Source organism: Microtus pennsylvanicus, chromosome X, assembly GCF_037038515.1.
Source record: "Microtus pennsylvanicus isolate mMicPen1 chromosome X, mMicPen1.hap1, whole genome shotgun sequence".
Taxonomy (NCBI): Eukaryota; Metazoa; Chordata; class Mammalia; order Rodentia; family Cricetidae; genus Microtus; species Microtus pennsylvanicus.
Window position 1 is genome coordinate 3,641,051 of NC_134601.1, and position 15,841 is coordinate 3,656,891.

Consider the following 15,841-nt stretch of genomic DNA (forward strand, 5'->3'; position numbering starts at 1 on the left):
CCTTTGTTTGTGGACCTGCCACTGGTCTCAACCCTACAGCAAGCTCCCAGGGACCTGCAACAAATCTATAGTATTTGGTGCTGTGACTTGGATAGGCCCTCCCACTCCAGTGCCTCTCTAGAGATTGGGATCCTGAACCAGGGTTTTTTCCTACCCCCACCACCTGCTTCCAGGCTTCAATTGGTGAGTCTACCCCTGCTTCTGCTCTGGTTGCTTCCCTTAACTAAAATTGTGTTTGGACTGACCCGAGGTCAGTCAGCCCACTCTAATACTGCACACTCTGTATGGTACATTTGACTGGGGACCCAGGGTCCCTCAGATTCTTCCTTTTTTTCCCATTTCTTCTTTTTTCTTTTTTTTCCCTCTCACTGTAAAAGGCTGCTTGGAGCGGCCTTTGGCCTCTTTGCCTTCTGAGTTACTCCGACAGGATCCAGCCAGGCCATAGCACCCCACCCGGGGTCAGGGGATGCCCAGCTCACAGGTCCTTCAGTGTTCACTCCAATTTGCATCCCACCTATGGGGGGAGACGTCCCTGTTATAGGCCTTGTGGTGTCGCCATTTCACAGGTTTTCACAATTTTAGCTGTGGGTAGCAAGCTATCCATGTCAGTCCCCAGGGTTTTTTAAATTCCAGCTGGCTTTTTCAATTCCAGCCATGGCATGGTGCAGCTTTTTTGTTTCCAGCCTTTTGCTTCCCTCTGCGGCTTGTGGCATGGTGGCTCAGCCACGGGGTGAATCACACTTCTAGGTCTCTGTTATTAAGCTTAAAATCCCTGCAGCTCAAAAGTTTTGACTTTTCCATGCAACATGTGGCTGCTGCCATTTTGACTGGGGTCAGGTGACTTCACTACCATCCTGGCTGAGCCAGGTCAGGTGACCAAGTTCTCCCCTCTTTACTAAAGCATGTCCTGTCTTGTTCCCCGGTTTACTTATTTTTTTTTCACTAAATTCCTCTTGTTGACTGTGTTACATATGTTTTGCACAGTGGCTTGCCTTTGGTAGGGTCCACCAAGAGCATCCACTTTGCCCAATTCCTGTTCACTCTCTCTGTGTGTAATCATACATGTAACTTAAATACACCTATACTTAATGTTATAATTTTTCATTACAACTCATTTCAGACTACAAAAATAATGAGTCTCATGTTTTAAACTGGTATCTACTTTTAAGTATCTCACAAAAATACCTTATATTTAATCCAACCCTTATTTAAAATATATTAAGTTGTTCTCTTCTGTTGTCAGTTCTGCCATTAACCTTCTATTGCAAGCAGTTTTTTTTTCTTTCTGCCTTTTTATGAGTGTAAATCTTACCTGTTAAGAGCCAATGCATCAAGCTCAGACGCAGTTCTCCAGGTGGATTCTATACTGTAATTATACCTAATAAACAGCCCTCAACTGCTCAGAGATCTGGGAAATGTGATATTTAAATATTTAATCATTAAACTTTTCATAACCAAAAGAGACAGTTTGGCTTCTGGCAACAGCACTCTGCTTCCTCCAAAGAAGACAGAAGACAAATGGACACACAACAACGTCCATCCACAGTTCGCTTCAACTGCCGAGCACTGACCATTGGGTAAAACTGCCTTTCATCTAAACTGAAGATCTCCAGATGTGGACAGAATTGCTGGAATCAACAGCCTAGCTGCTCAGGTCATGGTAGGCTTGTCTTCTTACAGATTTCTCAGCCCACAGGATCTTCTGGAGCCTGGCAGGCCCTGTGCTAAACAGCAAAAGGCAAATGCAACCTTCAGCAACCACGGATGACCCTAAAGAGTAACTTTGGGTGCCAACCAAGTAAGTTCTCTGTCATTTTTAATTAATAACTCAAGTAAAATTTTGTCCTTCTCAAAGATCTCTGATGCAGTTTGATAGCTGAAAGGTTTTGCCAGTTAAAAAAGGACAACCTCACCAAACAAATGTCAGGTCAAATATCTCTCATGCTTCCTTCCATAGTCTTAGAAATACTTTTCATTGTGCAAAAATATCTGTCACAGTCATTATAACATAAATATGCTACTGTTTATACAATGCATATGTCTAAAACCTCTATTTTCACAAACCCAAAGAATTCTTATGAGTTCCAGGGAGCCAAATTGAAGGATCCACCTTAAACAAGTCAGATACATCCCCCTCAATTCCCTGATCCTAAATTTTTTTTCCTTAATTTAACTTTGTCCTCTGTTCCACCAATACCTTAATTAGGTGTAAGAGACACCAGACATTTCCATACCACAATCACCAGACAGGATCAAAGAGACCAGCTGTGTCAGGATGTGGCCAGCACCCAGCCTTCTCAGGTTCCCCCCCAAAGACGACACCCACAAATAAGCAAGAAGAAATCTTAAGAATCTGCTGCCCCAATTCCTTCCACCTGTGGTGCCTAATCGCCCGCTTTTTATCATAAAAAGAGGTGGGAATGTAATGCTGTCTCTTTAAGAGACAAGCCACGCCCACTCCCTGCAGCCTCTCTCCTTTCCTCACCATCTTGGCTCCCTCTTGGTCCCCTCCCTCTTCCCTTCTCTGTCTCTGTCTCTGTCTCTGTCTCTGTCTCTCTCTCTCTCTCTCTCTCTCTCTCTCTTTCTTTCCCCTTCTCCCCCTTTTCCTTCCCCTCCATGACCCACCTAATAAATATCTAACTTTACTTTACATGGTATGTTTATCAGTCTCTCTGGCCTGCCCACTGCAGTCACATAGAGACCTGCTGTGTGGTCTCGTGCACTGTCCTTGCTTGGGACTGGCCGCTTTTGGGACCCTAGCAGCTTGCAGCAAAACCATTTGCATGGTGTGTCTATCTGGCTGCCCCTTGCCCACCTGCTGCCCACATGGCTAGCCTCCGGGGACGCCCAGGGGAGCAGCCACCTTGGTTTGTGGACCTGCCGCTGGTCTTGACCCTGCAGCAAGCTGCTGGGAACCTGCAACAAATCCATAACAGTTGGAGAGATGGCTCAGAGGTTAAGAGCAGTGACTGCTCTTACAGAGGACCTAAATTTGATTCCCAGCGCCCATACAGTGGCTCACAGTCACGTGTACCTCCTGTTCCAGGGGATCTAATGCCCTCTTCTGGCCTCCACAGGGACCAGGTACATGAATGGCAAACAGACATAGATACAAGAAAAATATTCATACGGTAAAAATAAACATATAATTTTTTAAATTGCAATGTAGAACTTGATTTCCACAGGGTTACATATGTTATCAATGACAGATTTCAAAGCATGGATTTAGGTCTTCAGTTTTGATTTTCTTTTTGTATTTTCTGCCAAATTCTGTTTTCCAGAAGGACAGCAAGACAGTAAGCAATGTTCCTTCATGGCCTCTGCTGTGGTTCCTGTCTCTAGGTTCTTGCCCTTCTTGAGTTGCTGTCCTGATTTCCCTCAGTGATGGAGTACTACCAGAGAGTTGTAAACTGATAAAAGCCCTTTCTTCCTCGAGTTGCTTTTGGTCATGGTGTTTGTCCCAGCCATCGACACTGAGACAGGGTTTTATACAAAACACAAATGTTGTCTGCTTCGGCCTAATGTTTAGCTTACAAAAGATTTTGTTTAGAAAATGGAGCTCATAGAGCGAGCAGACAATCTAAATTCAGCTGTCCTTCACCAGTAGCCCTGTTTTCTAGCTTTTTGAGATATATGGTACATTTTCTCATTATTTAACATATTTTTCTAGTAATTTTATGTGTATGAATGTTTTGCCTGCATGTATGTATGTGTATCATGTACTTGCCCAAAGAAGTCAGAAGACTGCATCAGATCCCCCTGTAACTGAAGTCACAGGTGGTTGTGAACTACCCTGTAGCACAAATTCTAATTGTTCTTAATAATAAAAACCCAGAGACAGATGTTAGGGGGCGAAAGCTGAAAGATCAGAGAAGCAGAACAGTCAGCCACTAGAGAGCTCTGACCTTTACCAATGCTCAGACCAAGGGTCAACCCTATCTCTACAAATCCTCAGACTGCCTGCTATCTCAACGAAACCTCAGACTGCATCCAAGCTCCCGTCTCCTCCTTCCTCATATTACTCTCTCAGCCCAGCCATATACCTTCCTGTCTCCACCTCCCTAGTGCTGGGGTTAAACATGTGTGACTTCCAAGTGCTGGGGTTAAATGTGTGTGACTCCCAAGTATTGGGATTAAAAGCCACCACTGCCTGGTTCTAATTCTCTTTAAGACTAGATTAATCTTGTGTACCCCAGGGTAGCCTTGAGCTCACAGAGACCCATCTGCATCTGCATCTCATCTTCTGCCTTGTTAGATCACAAACAAAGTATCACTACACTAGCCCTTGGATTCTGGGAACTGAACCTGGTCCTCTGTAAGAGCAAGTAAATTCTCCTAACAATTGAGCCACCTCTTCAGCACACATTCTTTTTCTGTACATTTGAAAGAGGCTTTTAAACTTTCTATATAGCTAAAGTGGGCTTGAACTCCTGATCCTCCTCCCTCTACCACCCAAGCACTGGAATTTTAGGTCTGTGCTACGATGCTCAGCTAATTATTAAATATTATCAATATTTCTTACTGTGCTTTGGTTTTTACTTGCCATATATATATATATATATATATATATATATATATATATATATAACTATAGAGCATATTTTCTTGTGTTTATTTCTTTGTATGTGCTTTTGGATAAATTCCTGTTTGATCATTTTCTCGTTTAAATAATAATTTAATTTTTGTGTAGGTTTTTTTGCCTGCTTGTACTTATGTGCACCACATATAGCAGGTACCTGTGGAGAAGCAGATGGCATATGGAGATTATGGATCATTGTGAGCCACCACGTGGATGAGCAAGTGCTCTCATCTTCAGAGCCAACTATCTGACCCCTTCTTAATGATTTTTGCCATAGGGAGATGAATGGCCAGGACTTCTTGTCATCAGGGACAAGACTGTGGTCATCTGTCAAGCAGTGTGCAGCACATTCTGTATTCAGGCAAAATGCCTAGTTCAGGAATTTTCAGAAAAGCACGATTCAGACTCAAGTTTTCCACTTTCAAAATAACAAGAGAAGTCTGTTCAGGTAGACTTACTGCTTTTCCTGTCCTGAATAGGAAAACTTCTGATTACATCAGGCCAAAAAACATAACTTGCTTCAGTAAGGATCTGTCCAGAGTGAGCAGCCGGGAGAGGTATGTGCTCTTCATACTGGCGTGGGGACTCTGTCCAAGTGTGAATGACAGAAACCAATGTATAAAAGCATAATTGCATGAAAGACCCAGACACACTCCAGGTAATGAGCTAGAAGCTTCTTTAATGTCTCAATCGTTATAATCCCTTCTTTTATACATGAGATATTGGGGGGAAAGAGGAAGAACTTGAAAAAAGAAACCATTACAGCATTTTATCAGCCCTATGAAATCTCTTTAACTCAATGGGTATGATATTCCTTCATTCCTAATGAGAGATACACTGTGCTGTAGAACTATCTTCCATTCATTTAAATAGTGCCAGCTAAGATTCAAAGGCAGCCAGCAGAATCAGAAAATCCAGAAATCAAATTAATGTCAAAGGGGGCAAAGAATCATCTGTCTTATACTGAAAGAATTTTCAGTGAAAGAAATAAAGACCCTGCATGGTAAACTAAATCCGGGCAATTGTCTGATAAAATAAAATATTCAAATAAGAGTCTCACTGTTCTAATGTAAGATAATAGGTGATCTATATTCAATTAAAAATTCAATGGACAAAAGGCAAGAAACAATCTGAGAAAGGGAATCTAAAGGAAAAGAAGAATCCAAACAAAGGAATAAAAAATGAAAAGGAAATTAAGGATACAGTTATAACCTATCTAATGACAAGCACATCAAAGGAAGTTTTGGTACACTTAGTGTTGAAAGAAGTTAAGTTATGTCAAAATATATGGAATAGAGTGAAAAAAAGTGAGCCAAGGGATGTTTAAACTTAAGTGCTTACAATAATAAGAAGGAACCATCTCAAATCAATAAATTCTCACCCAAAGAACTTTAAAAAAACAACGAAAAAAACCCGCCAAAGCCAAAAGGTCCAAATGAACCTGAAAGCGTACAAAGCAGAAACACTAAATAGGTAGCCACACACTCCGGGTACCCGTACTAAGGGCCAACTTTTGAAATTTCCATATACTTTTCTATTGGTTCACTTGTGTGGGAGGCGGGGCTAAATTTCCCAGCTCAGTTTCATTCGTTATGTATAGCCGTGACGTCAACAAAGCCTTGCGTCTCATTGGCTGGACATTAGTGACCTCGTGCAGTCTCCCTGGAGAGGGCACACACAGGAACCTGGAAGCAGCAGAGGAGGGACGCTGTCCGAGGCTCTCCTCAAGTTGGTGGTTAGCTGTAAGCCACCAACTCAGGGAGGCCGAGGAAGCAAACCTGTGGGTCAGAAGATCTCAAGCCTCATCAGAAAGCCGCTGGGTTGCCCAGGCCAGTGGCAACTATGCAGAGAATTCTGCGCGGTATTTTAAATTTCTTTTGGAGGCGGGCAGAATCTGATGGAAAACCCCAGATTCAAGGTAATCCTTTGGCTCTGAGAGTCGTTCTCCCCGTATCCCCCACCTAAGAAGACTCCTCAGAAAGGGTCTCCTCCACCATGAGGTGCTGTGGGGCTTGAATAGCGGGGAGGGACCCGCCGCCATGCAGAGTGGCGGTTAAGTCCTTAAGTTGCCAAGGGTTAGGCCAACAGTGAACTCTCCCTAAGTTCCGTTGGTGTGCCAAGGCAGGAAGCGGTTTGGATGAACTCAAAGGACACGTGACACGAGTCTTTGTGGGCTGTACTGTCTCTGCCTTTCCCTGGCAAGATGCCTCTGTGTAGTCCCCAGTGAAGGGGCGCGTCTCACGTTGAGAGTGAATGTGGTCGTTTTTCCTGAGTACACACTATCTGATGCCAGGGGGCGGAGTCAGTCATAGGGAGGGTACCATGAAGGAAGGGGGCCGGTTGTCCCAGCAGGATACTGGAGCCAGATCCCCAAACATTACTTACCCATCGTGCTTGTGACGAATAAAAGGCAATTTGGTAACATGTCCTTACATCTGCTCAGACCTTCTAATGCTCTGTCAGAGTTTAGAGCCAGGGCTATGCATTTGCTGCTGGTGATGAGGCAGGCTTACCCTAGTAATAGTGGGGGTTTCCAGAGCTTTCTGAGCAGGGAAGATGAGCGCTGCTGCACTTGCGCTCTCTGGGACAGGTCACCCACAGATGCCATGGAGGTGTCATTCGGTAGTCACAACCTTAGGGAGCAGAAATGGTTACTGTGTTCAGAGAAGTGACAATATGTGCTTACATCTGTACAGCTGGTCAGAGTAGGACTTGTGTGTCGCTTGTATTTGATGGGAGCCAGTGTGACCTTGGTTTACCTGTCTCATAGATAACTTCAAGCTGAAGTCTGTCAGAGGAATTGTGACCCATCTCTGCCCCGACTACGGCTGGATTAATGAAACCATCTTCTTTAATCCTGACATGGTCTGTGGAAATGTTCCAGTGAATGTTGGAATGAGCGTCATTGCTCTTGTAGAAGAGGATGAAACAACTCACGCAGTGAAAACCATCAAAGTAAGCCTGAGTTTGCTAACATTCCCTCACAGTAATGGCATTTTGATTATTCCTCTTGGATTAAGAAAAGCAACATTGTGGACATAGGGTCAAAGTTAACCTTCTCCTTTGAGTTTAGAAGACTTGATGATGCTCTAAAATTCAACTGCAGTGATGTTTTTTTGTTCCTAAATCTTTTGCATCTCTTTTCCTAGTATTTGAACAACATAGTAAATTATGGTCATTCTATCCCCCCCCCCCCCACTCCATAGCTTGCATCTCTTAGTGAAAGCTGCTTTCTATCCTATGCATTCAAACTAGTAGAATTAGCACGAGCAGCCCTGTGTGCGCCATACTTTTAAATACACCAATTAAGATCTACTTAGCACACACAAATGTCCAAGTATTTACATATCACTGGATGACTTTAAATTTCTTTTAGCTATACTATCTAAATTGATTATCTCACCAACAGGTTATATAAAAGCCTTTTGCCAGTATTGGTAAACATAGATTATTAATTTCTATTATTAAACTATTATAAAAATAATTGTATATTGTATTATTGTAAAATGAGAACTAATATAAATTTATAATATTTCAAATTATGAAAATTTTTATTTTTTGGTTTCTATATGTGTGTGTTGCCTGCATGTGTTGTATGCATGTGGAATCAGCACGCAGACATGTGTGGAAGTCATATTTCAACACTGGCATGTTTTTCTCAGTTACTCATGCCCCTTTATATTTATAGTCTCTTCCAGAACCTGGAGCTCACTGTTAGGGATATTCTGAACTGTTCAGAAAGTTACAGAATCTGTCTATCTCTACCCTCAGGACTGAGGTTACAGATGGATTCCACCATATCTTGCTTTTATGTGGGGGTTCTGGGAATCAGCATTCAGGTCCTATGGTTACACAAGTAAGCACTTCACCCACGGAGACAATTTCCTACCTCCCGAATTTCTTTAAATCTTAGTGATAAAGTAGCAATTTTCTCTTTTTGTTCTTCTCATTAGTTAAATTCATAATAGCTCTTTCCATGCTAGGAAAAAATATCTATCTTTGTTAGGAAAAATGTTCATGTTTCTTCCCATTATTTTACTTAATGTTCTGTTTTCTTGATTTTATGTATAATTTTAACATACTATAAGTATTCTCATTGTATCTTCTTGTTTTATCAAGAATTGTACAGCTAATGCCAATTCACAATTTATGCAAACATTCATTTCTTTTTCATTTTATCTATTCTTGTTTTAGGAGACAGGCTCTTAATCTGTTTATCATATGCCTGGAATTCATTACATAGCCTTCACTGACCTCAAATTCACAGTCGTTCTACTAGTCTCTTCATTCCAATTGCTAGGATTACAAGCCCCATGCACTGTGTCTTGGGTTGGTTTTGTTTCTTTCTAAAAGCTGTATGAGTATATAAGTGCAAACATGCAAGCATTCAATCACCCTGTTTTTGACATACGGTCCTAAGACAAGGATCCACGTAGTAATAGGAGCAGCAGGGCTGCGTCCCCGGCACCCGGCCGCCCACATGGCTAGCTTATGCCCCGAAATAATTACTCAGAAACTGTATTCTTTTAAACACTTCCTGGCCCATTAGTTTTAACCTCTTATTGGCTAGCCCTTACATATTGATCTAACCCATTTCTAATATTCTGTGTAGCCCACGAGGTGGCTTACCAGGGAAGATCTTAACCTGTGGCTGTGTCAGGTGGGAGAATCATGGCGACTGCCTGACTCAGCCTCTTTCTCCCAGCATTCTGTTCTGTCTACTCCGCCTACCTAATTTTCTGTCCTATCAGGCCAAGCAGTTTTCTTTATTAGTTAACCAATGAAAGCAACAGATAAGATACAAGACCCACCTCCATCAGATCCACATCTTGCTTTGTAACTTGTTGTATGTAGTGGCCCTGTACTGCAGATTGGATCATTTGACTGGGAAGGGCAATAGAATATTAAAATCTTTTCTTAAGCCTGAAGATATATCTTTATTCTTCTCTTTGTTCATGGTATTTCTATTTTTAAAGATTTACTTTATTTTTAAACATGTATACATGTGTCCCTGTGGGTTTATGCCACCTGTGTATAGATGCCTGCAGACAGCATTAGCACTAGTGTGGTAGAGCTTATGGCATTATGAGCTGCCTAGCATGGGTGCTTGGAGTCAAACTCAGGTCATCTGGAACCAATATGTGCTACTCACTTCTGAGCCATCTCTCCAGCCCCATTAATCATATTTCTTAGGTTAAAAAAATAGAACTGGCAGAATACAAGTTTTCCAGGAAAACTCTGAACTTCTTCAAGGTAGAGTATATCTGTGATTTTCTGTAGAGTGGGAGATGTGAATGCATTCAACATAGGTGAGCAATTTATTTTTGGAATACATTTACCAAACCATGGAACAGGCACAGACAGTTTATGCATCTTCTCATGTCCATGATGATATATCTTATTGAAAGCTGTCATTTAAATGATTTCTGATGAATCTGGTCTGTTTTGATGTGAAAAATAAAGCACTGTGTCTCTGACAGAAGTCGTATGTCCCCAAAGTCCTTACAACTGTGACAAACCAACTTGTTAAGTTGCCATCGTTTTGATGGTGAATCATTTGCATATACAACATCTGCTTGTAATTGTTATTTTAGCTGCAATCACTGTCTCCTTGTATTATAGGTGAAAGCCATGTCTGATCCTATCTATGGTATTGAACCATCAGAATTTGACAAAAGACTTTGCATTAAGTGTGTGACTTACGCAACACGGGACAACATCTTCATAAGCAAGGAAACATTTTTCCCCATGCAACTACTTTCTGGAGGTATGGTTTGCATTTTTTTAGTTCTTCAAGAATTTTATATAATGAACTTTGACCATTTTCATCTCCTCCCCTGAGCCCACCCCTCTTCCCTACACACCCAACTTTGTGTCCTCTCCTTATTCACTGATCAAGTCCAATCTGCACTGCTTATACATTCAAGGATGTGAAGGCTTCCCCCGGAACATGGTGGACCTACCAGTAGCAATATTCTTAATTTTTATTTATGTCTATGAGTATTTACATGCACATATGTGTACTGTGTGTGTGCCTGGTACCCAAAGAGGGCTGAAGAGAGTCTTGGGTCCCCTGAAACTAGAGTTTCAGATGGTTCTGAGCCACCATGTTGTTGCTGGGAACCCAACCTCTGCTAGAGCACCAGGAGCTCTTAACTACAGAGCCATCTCTCCAGGACTGAGATTATAAACTTTTGCCAGCACATCTGACTACATTCAATTTCTAGTCACTGAACACATCAAGCATGCAAGGGATTTACATAAAAAATACTTCAATCACTGCAAAGCCAGGGTGCAAATAGTTCTTGTTCCTTTTCTCTCCACCTCTTCTCTATGTGTCCTTGTTCTAAAACACTGTTAGTCTCAACAGTCAGACCCTCTGACTTTGTCTTTAGCCTAGGTACACTGGGAGGTACTCAGATTCATCAATTTGCTTTTACAAATGTTCCTGGCTGCCTCTCCAAATGGAGATGTGGCTATTTGAAGAGGAATACCAGTGATTCTAACAAATTGCTTACTCTGAGACACACAGTTCTTAGTTGTCAATATCTGTTAATGAAGGTAGAAAAAGCAGTGTTTAAATGATTATAAACTTCCCTTATTGTAGGAATATATTCAAGGTATCTGTGATGGGTTTTATTTTATCTTTTGTTTTTTGAGACAGGGTTTCTCTGTGTTGCTTTGGAACCTGTCCTGGAACTCACTCTGTAGACCAGGCTGGCCTCAAACTCACAGAGATTCACCTGCCTCTGCATCTGGAGTGCTGGCATTAAAGGCACAAGCCACCATACCTGTCAAAAAGGTATCTATAAGCATTTGGAAAAGTGACTTTACATTCTGGAAATGTTGGTCATCCTATTGCAGTGACAAAGGGCCTTAGGTAATGTGACATGACCTGAGCGCAATAATATTTACCCTTCTAATTTTCTTGGCTGTTTTAGGATTTTTGCCCTTTAAAGGGGACTTGTTGCTGGTTGAGTATTCCTTGAAGCCAGGTACTTCAAACATCACTATTCATGCTGTGAGCCTGCTAAACTCCCAGAATATGGATGAGGTAATTTGCTTCCATGTTGCCCTTGTCATGGGTAGATAACTGCCTATCCTTCCTTCCTGATAACTTTCTTTCTCAGAATTTTGTTTGGCAGTATATCCCCTGCAAAAGTAGACACATTCACGAATGTGAATTGAAAAAGAAATAATAGGCCGGGTGGTGGTGGTGCACTCCTTTAATCCCAGCACTCGGGAGGCAGAGGCAGGCGGATCTCTGTGAGTTCGAGACCAGCCTGGTCTACAAGAGCTAGTTCCAGGACAGGAACCAAAAAAGCTACGGAGAAACCCTGTCTCGAAAAAATCCAAAAAAGAAAAGAGAACTAATAGAAAATAATGTGGAATATACACATACTTAATTCCTAGGCTGTGTGCTTTACTTGACGTTCGGATGTTCTGTGAACAACAGTTAGAAAGCACCTTGACTGTGAAGCAATTGTGGGTAAACGTTGAGTGCACTGGGTTTGAGGTGTTCAGCCTGCTGATAAAGGTGGGTAAGACCATGGTCAGTACAGCCTGAGAATTAGATGTAAAGTCAGGGTGGTATACTGTGTGACCATATTGGTTAACACGAGTGGCACATCCTCTCATCACACAGGAGATAGTGTGTGGGGCCACCTTGGGTAGCTTGAGGGACATGTCTTCTCATCACACAGGAATAGAATGTGTCGATACAGTTTCCAGGTATTCCCTGTGTGTCTAGGATGAGAATCAGTGATGGGCCAAGGGACCTGCTGATGAGAGCCACGGGGTTGTTGAAGGTCATCTGTGGTGGGTTCTGCTTCTCCATACTCAGTGTCTTCATTTCTCTTCATAGGTTTGTGTGACCAGTATTGATGGAAGAACTGGCGTGGTAGACGACATCATCTTTTTCACCTTGGACTCTCTCCAGAAGCCTAAAGACTATACTCCAGGGCTGTACGACATTGTGAATGTAGTTGCTGTGGACAGCATTCAACCAAACTGTTCTTGGAGAGCAGTATCAATGGTTCCAGTGGAAATGTGTATTGACCAGGCCTCGTAATTTTCAATATTCTTTCGAAGGCTCTGGTTTAATAAAATAACATGAACACATAATCCAAAGATATGTGAGCTATGACTCTTCTTTTGAACATTCTGGTGATTTCGTTAGCATCATGGACTCACTTTAGGAAGGTACCTTGTTGCTTAAAAAAAAATGTGTCCTATTGGAACGTGATTTTAGTAAAGAAACAGCCCTGCCCTCCCGGTAAGTGCATCATTTTCCATAAGCAGGAGCAGATTCTGTGCTGCCATTGGCCTTGTAGGCCATTGAGATGTATGGTGAAGCAAAGCATTTAACTTGAGATTCCAGGAGTGAACAGATAAATGTGACCTTGTGTGATTTAACATTACAGCTAGCCTTCTAGCTTGAGTGTCTTTACGCCTTTCCAAAGTTTATTTCTCTACAATTTCTACCAGCTACTCCATTTGTTAAATTTAGTGTTTAACTGTGGATCCTCTTCCTATGCTAGCATTTCATCTTCATAAAAATAGGGTGTTATGTGAGTTGTTTTCCAACTCGCAGCATTCATAATAATTCTTAGTATGTCCTAGGAGTAGACTGAAATTACAGACTAGTAAATAATTTCACTAGGCTCTAGTAGTGCTTTCATATAGCACTATAACAATTTTCAGTTGCTATGATTTAAATTGTTCCACATCCCATTAAGAACTCATTTAATGGAGTGGGGGGGGAGAGGGAGAGGAGGAGAGGAGTGGGAGAAGGGGGCGATGTGTGCAAGGAGGGAGAGGGAAATGGGAATTTTTTTTTGCAACAACTTAAAAAAATAAAATAAACAAAAGAAAAAAGAACTAATTTAAACAAAATATGATATATGTGAAAAATCAATTCTGTCACCCATTTTATGAAATTAGTTCATTTGCAGACATGGATCAGATAAAATTCTAGATACATTTTCTTGATGCTGACATTGCTGACTCAAGGGAGGAGTGTCTAAATAATATACACATAAATGCTTCTTAAGACCAATGATGTTTCAGAGATCCAGTTTCATTGGAAAGTGGTGGCATGTTTACCCCGGGCACATTATCTATGATTTGACCAGAAGTTCATGTTCTTAATTAACAGAGCTTTCACATACCAACCCTGGCTTTAATTTACCAATACAGTTTTCATAATCTTCACTTTCTTAAAATTTCTCTGATCACCAGATTTCTCTATGTCATGCCAACTATAACAGCAACAACTGCAAAATACTATTATTATTATTTTTTGGTTTTTTTTGAGACCCAGGTTTACTATGTAACAACGTTGGCTGTCCTGGAACTAGCTCTGTAGATCAGGCTGGCCTTGAACTCACAGAGATCTACCTACATCTCCCCCTTGAGTGCTGGCATTCAAGGCATACACCACCACTGTTCTGCCAAGATATTATTATTATTATTTATTTTATGTACATTGATATATTGTTTGCATGTACATGTGAGGGTGTTGGATCCCTTAGAACTGAATTCTACAGACAGTTGTGAGCTGCCATGTAGGTACTGGGAATTGAATCCAAGTCCTCTGGAAGAGCAGTCAGTGCTCTTAACCACTGAGCCATCTCTCCATTCCCAAGATATCATTTTAACACATTTTTATTGATTGTTTGGGAATTTCACATCATGTACCACAATCTCACTCATTTCCCAGTCCTTCCATATCCACCCTTCACCCTTATAGTATCCTCCACCAAAGAACAGTAAAAAAAAAAAAAGAAATAAAAATAAGATAAAAACAAGCAAATAGGACCAAAGCACAGGTTTAAAAAAAAGCAAAAAAAAAAAAAACCCACTTTGATCCTCTGATGTGGGATTTCCTTCTGTATGCTGTGAATACCATTGGTTAATAAAGAAACTGGCTTGGTCTGTGATAGGGTAGAACAGAACTAGTCAGGAAAAATTAAACTGAATGCTGGGAGAAAAAAGGCTGAGTTGGGAGAAACCATGGAGCCTCCCCTGGAGAAAGACAAGCCAGAACTTTTCCGGTAGGCCACAAGCCTCATGATAAAATATAAAATAATGGAAATGGGCTAAATTAAGATGTAAAAGTTAGCCAACAAGAAGTTGGAGCTAATAGGCCAAATAGTGATTTAATTAATACAGTTTCTGTGTGGTTATTTCAGGAGTTTGGGTGCCTGGGAAACTAACAAGCAGCCTGTGTCTTCTGGCTTCATCTTTCTCCTTCCCATCATCCTTAGTTTGTTGCCCCTGCCTACACTTCCTGCATGGCTACTGGACAATCAGAGCTTTATTAAACCAATTTGATTCACAAATCTTTACACTATATAAGAGGATTATTCCACCATATAAGCTCAGCACAACACTTGTATTTCAACACATGGTTCATCATATGGTTCACAGGGGCCCCTGGGATAACATGGGCAATGGAATCAACATAGACCATGCTGTGGCAGGACCACAGATCCAGACATGGCCAGCAGCAGCAGCTTTTGCCTACATGTCGCCATAGTCATGGGTGGCAGTACAGGCTTCTTAGATCAGCATGGGTCCAGTAGCCTTGTGGTCACTGGACTACAACATGGCCCCAGGTGGTGATCTAGACCCCATGACTTTTAATGCTATGGGCATCAATAAAGACCCTTAGCTGTGATAGGGCCATGAACCTAGACATCACTATGGCCCTGGGTGACAGCACAGGCCACCCCAATCTATATTGTCCTGGGGCAGCAGCATGACTCCCAAGCACCAACATGGCCTCAAGTGTTGACCCAGATCCTTAATTGGCAACATGTTGTGTCTGGTGTTTGGTTTATGGAAGAAACAGAGTTACTTTAGAATGATTTCTAGCCTATTTGGCCTGACCAGAGGAGAGTCAGCGTCTGATGAACTAACTGCTTGTTGCTTTGCAAAAGGCTTTTTTTTATCATTATACCATTTGCACCTTAGCAAGTCAATTTACAAATGAGAAAATCTCTTATCTGAAGTTCCCCAAAGAGACAAATGCCAAATGCCAAAGCAATTCCCAGTCACAGGACATCACAGTTTGCTGAATCCTCCTGTAACCAGGTTTTGCATAGACTTTGAATCTTTAGGAAACCTTCAGATAAGATTTACACACTTCAAACAGAAGGTACAGTGTAGAGAGCTGCATGGAGCAGCACCTTAAAGATGGTGCTGGCTTCCGCCCTCCATGATCCCGAAAGTGAGCGCTCTCTGACAAACAACTCCTTA

At 41.6% G+C, this 15,841-nt stretch overlaps 1 protein-coding gene across 1 annotated transcript; it reads left to right on the top strand.

Moving 5' to 3' along the window:
* The first annotated feature begins 7,002 nt into the window (after window positions 1–7,002).
* Window positions 7,003–12,650, top strand: LOC142841645 (cancer/testis antigen 55-like). Its single transcript, XM_075958550.1, has 5 exons — window positions 7,003–7,201; window positions 7,350–7,534; window positions 10,202–10,346; window positions 11,521–11,633; window positions 12,444–12,650. Exons 1-5 carry the CDS (start codon window positions 7,003–7,005, stop codon window positions 12,648–12,650), a joined length of 849 nt encoding a protein of 282 aa, XP_075814665.1.
* Window positions 12,651–15,841: the final 3,191 nt, after the last annotated feature.